General features: G+C 32.8%; 1 protein-coding gene across 1 annotated transcript in view; it reads left to right on the forward strand.

The window, feature by feature from the left end:
• The window catches only part of LOC144969145 (organic cation/carnitine transporter 2-like), a 14,190-nt gene extending 8,621 nt beyond the window's left edge, over nucleotides 1-5,569 (forward strand). Inside the window, exon 3 of the mRNA XM_078908253.1 lies at nucleotides 4,005-5,569. Within this exon, the coding sequence (XP_078764379.1) occupies nucleotides 4,005-5,569 (1,565 nt within the window). The remainder of the gene's footprint in view (nucleotides 1-4,004) is intronic.
• Nucleotides 5,570-6,570: the final 1,001 nt, after the last annotated feature.

Raw genomic sequence — 6,570 nt, forward strand, 5'->3', positions numbered from 1 at the left:
TGGATATTAGATTGTTAATTTCTGATTGCAGGTTCTGCTTTTAAAACAAAAATGAATACCTGGCTGATAACAGTGGTTCAGTGTTTCCCACGTCTTGAAAAAAAAAATCTAAAAGCGCATTACAGAATCGTGTCTCATCCTTTTTTTTAAGTGTTGTTATTGGTTTGGGACAACATCTTTAAAGCGATTTGAGCATATTCGGTGGATATAGCGAATACGAGGCTGTTACTTATCTCTTTGTGAAAACGGTAAAGTATAATATCAGATAAGAATAAAATCGATCTCCGCCTCCAAAGGCTGTAAGCCAACCCAATTTGGCTTGTCATAAAGTGTACTCAACATAAAGAGTGTTTGACAAACTGTGGCGATAACAAGTGACAACTTTGTTGTTTGATTGACAATCTGACATACGCACATCTATACCATCACTGTTAGTTATTCTTTGACGTTGACACGAAACAGAATACTGTACAATGTAACCCGTTGATTTATTCTCCTAGGCCTAATATGTGATCCATCACGTCAAACTGGTATTATGTCGAAATGAAGCGGATACCAAAAAGTAAATTTCAAGTGAAAATTATCAGATACGCACTTGAGTCAATAAACCACATAAACTTCAGATCTTCAGGCCTTCATGTCATATTTTTGCAAAAGTCATATTTGGCCATCTCGACAAAATTCACAAAACCGTCATGCAACAAACTAACCTAATATGTTTTGGCTATCTTAATCGTATTAAGTGCTCTGTTGAATGTTTATGTATTCTCAATATTGGTAAAATTTCTACTGGTAATGTATTCCATTCGCGAATGATTTCTCGGGGAATTTATATGCATCTGTGTTTGCAAATTGTTGTATGTATTTTGATGCTTTGTTTCCACCTGAATTTGATTTTGCTTTTTTGTTTTTTGTTTCTCCCTGCTATATTTTTGTTTGACAATCTTTTTTATGTAGTTGGGGATCCGACCCACTGCTGATGGTTTGCTAAGGGATTTGTGAAATATTTTAATGCGGACCTCTTTGCGTCAGTTTTTGAGGGGCCACCAATTGAGACTTTGAGAGGCAGACTGAATTTTTGGGATATCTTCTTTTCTTGTATTTTATTTCTTGCGTTGTCTGAGACCGTTCATACACTTGTTCAGACCTTTAAACAGTAAGCTGTTTATTCGATATTCTATTAAACAGTTTATTAAATATTGTTTGAGGAGATACCCAAGATCCGTCTTTTTGGCTGCAATTGCAGTGCCAGAGAAAGTAAGAAAAGAATTAGATAAACAATAGAAAAGACATCCTCGAGATTTGCTGGTATTTACGTAACTGTAAATACTCGTATTTGTGCCATCACAAAAATTATGCCTCTCCTCTTCATGATATATGTAAAGCATTAGCCTCACCCCTAATCCCACCAAGCAGAATATAATTATACTGAGATTTATCAATTTTAGTTTTATCCATTAGAAAACGTCTGATAAGTTCCCCTTTTGCACAAGCATGCAACCTATTACCAGGTACTGATCCACACCCTAGTCTAATGTAATAATGTGTGTCTTATTAAAGGCTGCAGTGCTGAGGCCACACGTTTGCTTTCATTGTCACTCGAATGATCACTGGACATGTTCAAAGTGGTCTAAGTTTTCATATGTCGAGACATTTTGACATTTTGACAACTTTACCCGGGATCGATCCACCCCCTTCGTGTGTAAAGTGAGTGTTCTATCAACTGAGTTACCATGACTCCCGAGAAAAAAAAAAAAAACCCCAGCTGATTCTGCATGAATGTCAGAGCCCAGCGATAGTTTATAAGTTATTAGTACCCAAGACTTTTATTTGACAGATGTTCGGGGATTAATCATACAGGTGTCTATAGCCTTTAATAACCACTTTATCTACGCTTTTAACACATGTAATTTGATTGTTGCTTTCATGTTTAGTTTTGTCATTAATATTTCATTGTACTATAAAGTTTTTACATTTAGGATTCATTCGATCATGACCAATTTTCAATTACTAGTTTTCTATGATAGTATTTTTCGATTTTACATTGCCGTATTGATATATTTTTTTCCTTTCATTCAAAGTTGTGTAAAACTGTCTGTGAATGATACAATGCAAGCTATACGAGAATCTGTAGTTATAAACTATTGTATTAAGCCTTCAGTAAGATAAGATAAGTAATGTTTTATTTACAAAAAAATACTTCGCAATAATTTCAGATTAGAATTGAAGATTGCTCAGAATAAGGAAAAAAACAAAAAAATTCTCATCATGGAAAATAAAGGTAGGTCCTATAGTTTTGTTTTGTTTTGTTTTATTTTTTTTTGGTGAAAATTGGCAATCTACTATAATATGTGTTCCGTTGTTATAATCTTATATTATGTTTGGGACACATGCCGCAGAACACGGAATTTAAAGTGTAAATAATTAATGAATTGAAATAAAATTTGAAATGAATTTTGATTTAAAAAATAGGTTACAAAAAGACCACCTCCCCCAATAATAATAATATTAATGCTACTACTACTAGTACTACTACTACTAACTACTACTACTACTACTACTACTACTACTACTACTACTACTACTACTACTACTACTACTACTACTACTACTACTACTACTACTAATAATAATAATAATAATGATGATGATAATAATAATAATAATAATAATAATAATAATAATAATAATAATAATAATGATGATGATGATGATGATAAGGATGATGATGGTGATGAGGATGATGATGATGATTTTGATAATGTTGTTGTTGATGGTGATGATGATGATGGTGATAATAATAATAATAATAATAATAATAATAATAATAATAATAATAATAATAATAATGATGATGATGATGGTGATGATGATGATGATGATGATGATGATGATGATGATGATGATGATGATGATGATGATGATGATGGTGATGGGGATGATGATGATGATTTTGATAATGTTGTTGTTGATGGTGATGATGATGATGGTGATAATAATAATAATAATAATAATAATAATAATAATAATAATAATAATAATATGATAATAATAATAATAATAATAATAATAATAATAATAATAATAATAATAATAATAATAATAATAATAATAATAATAATAATAGAAATAATAAATAATAGTAAAATAATATTAATACAAGTAATGATAATAATAGCAATAATAATAATACTAAAAATACTACTACTACTACTACTACTACTACTACTACTACTAACTACTACTACTACTACTACTACTACTACTACTACTACTACTACTACTACTACTACTACTACTACTACTACTACTACTACTACTACTACTACTACTACTACTACTACTACTACTACTACAACTACAACAACAACAACAACAACTACTACTACTACTATACTACTACTACTACTACTACTACTACTACTACTACTACTACTACTACTACTACTACTACCACCACTACTACTACTACTACTATCTATTTATCTATCAGTAATCAATATATCTATCCATCTGTTTATCGAACGATACATCAATCAATCTATCTTTCTCTCCCTCTTCCATTTTTCTTATTCTCACTCTCTAACCCCCCCCCCCCCTTCTCTTTCTCTCTCTCTCTTTCTCTCTCTCTCTCTCTCTTTCTCTCTCTCTCTCTCTCTCTCTCTCTCTCTCTCTCTCTCTCTGGTCAAAAGGCGTATATAGCCTTTTCTTCATTTCTGCTAAATATTGACGATCCGAATTTTGCACATATCGTTTTGCTACCACGATCTGAGTCATCTGAAATTTGGTTGCCATTTATCGCATTTTTCTCTAATTTAGTTTTAATCAATATCGGGTTATTGACCTCATTAACATCACCTAATACTGATAGGACAGATCTATTGCAGATTTCTCTCATGCTTAAAATACCACAAATCAGATAGATCCCCATCAATGTTTTTCTATGGGATAGCCCACTTTTCAATTTTACAGAAAATAATAATAATCTATTCTTTCTTTTCCAGACGTTAACTTCGAAACGCTTCTAGAGGACTTGGGTGGATGCGGCCTTTTTCAGAGCCTCGTTGTTATAGCGCTAAGTTGTGTTGCGATTGTAGTAAGTAGTGCTACATATTTCATGGCATATGGGCTCTACAACCCTGGCTGGAAATGTTTGGACAACTTAACTGAATTTGTCAACAGCTCAACTGGTATAACTGATGTAAATAATACTTTTGAGTATTATACAGGTTTGTGCAAAGACTTTGATTCGTGTGAAAATGTAGAGTTTAATCCAGAGGTGTCAACGATAGTCACTGAATGGGGACTTATCTGTGGGAAATCTCTGATTCCTCGACTAATGATTTCCATGAAGACAATTGGAACAATGGTCACTTCTCCAATTGCTGGATTCATTGCTGATAAATATGGGAGGAAAAGAACCATGCAAGTTGTTGTATTTCTCCAAATTATTATCAATATAGTTACAATATTTTCAAATTCATGGCAAATGTTTATGATTGCAAGCATTTTGATTGGTATGACTACGCATTCTATATCTTTGTCAAGAGTTGTCATGACTGAATTTGTTGTTCCAAACAAGAGAATTTGGGTGGTGAGTTTTCCTATGTGGTGTGTTGCAACCACGGGTATTGCACTTGTTGCTATGTTAACAAAAAGTTGGAGATCGTTACGTATATATATCTCAGCTTTAGCAATTATCGCTTTCCTTCTTTTGTTCTGGATTCCAAAAAGTATGAGATGGCTTTCCCTTAAAGGCAAAGACCAAGAAATTAAGGACGTCGTTGGAAAAATTGCAAAATATAACAGAACTGAAATACCACAGGATGAGTTTATTAAAAAACTTGTAGAAAACGATTTAAATCTAAAAAATCAATCCTCATCTTATAAAGAACTTCTGACCCTTTTTAAAACAGGTTACGGGATTCAAACTCTTGTAATTTCTGCAACACTCTTTACAGAGGAATTGGTGTATTTTGCTATTGCTTACGGTGTCTCAGCTCTGCCGGGTGATGTCTTTGAAAATATGATTATTTTGACAGTGTCAGAGTTACCCGCTAATTTACTCTCTGTTTATTTTGGAAATTCGATTGGAAGGAAAAAATCACTGTTCATCTTTCTACTTATAGAAACGCTGATTCTTTTTGGGGTATCGGCATTTGATGGCTTTGGAAAGGGGGACCTGAAAATATATGGTATACTGGTTCTAGTGATTTTGGCAAAACTATTTCTTAACGTTATATTTTTCGTCTTTTTAACATCATCGTTAGAAATATACCCAACTGCCATTAGAACCACTTTGATAGGAGTACTTAGCGTTGTGGCTGCAATTGGTCAACTGATATCTCCCTTCGTCATTCCTTATGACCCAGACTCATTGTACATCAACTATTTGGCCATGGGAGGGTTAACTATCATCTGCAGTTTCCTGGCGTGTCTACTACCCGAAACTAAGGGGAAGAAATTAGAAAACACATTTAGTAAGAAAACGTTACATGCACAACACAAAACAACAAGACCACATCATGATGCTGAAGTAACTTTCTTAAATGGTGCTGTTGTAACTTAACATTTGGTATAAGGGCCATTTTTATAAGGCAAGCAATGCCTGCATTCCTTCCAAATCACAACAGGAATGTCATGATTTATCTGTTTACAGCTACTAACTTGCATGGCGCAATGTATAAATGAATAATAATAATAAAAATAATAGTAATAATAATAATAATAATAATAATAATAATAATAATAATAATAATAATAATAATAATAATAATAATAATAATAATAATAATAATAACAATAATAATAATACACATTTATATAGCGCTCATTCTCGTGTAAAACACAAGCTCTGGGCACTTTACAATATAAATTATAATTTTGAGTGTGAAAAAAAAATAATTCATAGCCAAATCAAGGATTCATAGTGTCAATAAAAACAAATACAGTAAATATGTGTCTTGAGATTCTTTTTAAAGGCAGGTAAAGACTTACACTCTCTCAGACCACGTGGTAGTTCATTCCAAATCTTGGGGCCGAAACAAGCAAACGATCTATCACCAAATTTTGTTCTTGATCTTTTTTCCGAACTTTTCGTTTGGTCATTACATGAGCTTAAAGTGTAATTTTCAAATTTACACATGACCACGTGATCTGTGAGAGTAATTGTGTAATGGAAGCCTGAGGCAAGTTGACAAGCAGGGAGTTACAACAATCTAGTTTTGAAAAAATGAGGGAGACAACCAGTGTTTTACATGTTCCAATTGTAATATACTGATGGATCGAACTGATTTTCCTCAATTGAAAGAATAAAGATTTACAGAGAGCAGAAATGTTAGCTGACATTCTCATTTCTGAATCAAAATACACCCCCAAATTTTTCACAGTCTTTGAAACTTTGATCTTTTCACCCCAAATCAACACCTCAAGACCATCATTCACCTTCAACTGCCCTCTATTTCCCACAATCATCACTTCTGTTTTTGACTCATTCATTTTCAACTTGTTTGCATCCATCTACTCTTTTACATCCGTCACACATTCTTCCAGACGTTTCACAATATTTTC

This window comes from Berghia stephanieae, chromosome 3 (assembly GCF_034508935.2).
Source record: "Berghia stephanieae isolate SIO BIC M18660-M18661 chromosome 3, UCSD_Bste_1.3, whole genome shotgun sequence".
Taxonomy (NCBI): domain Eukaryota; kingdom Metazoa; phylum Mollusca; class Gastropoda; order Nudibranchia; family Aeolidiidae; genus Berghia; species Berghia stephanieae.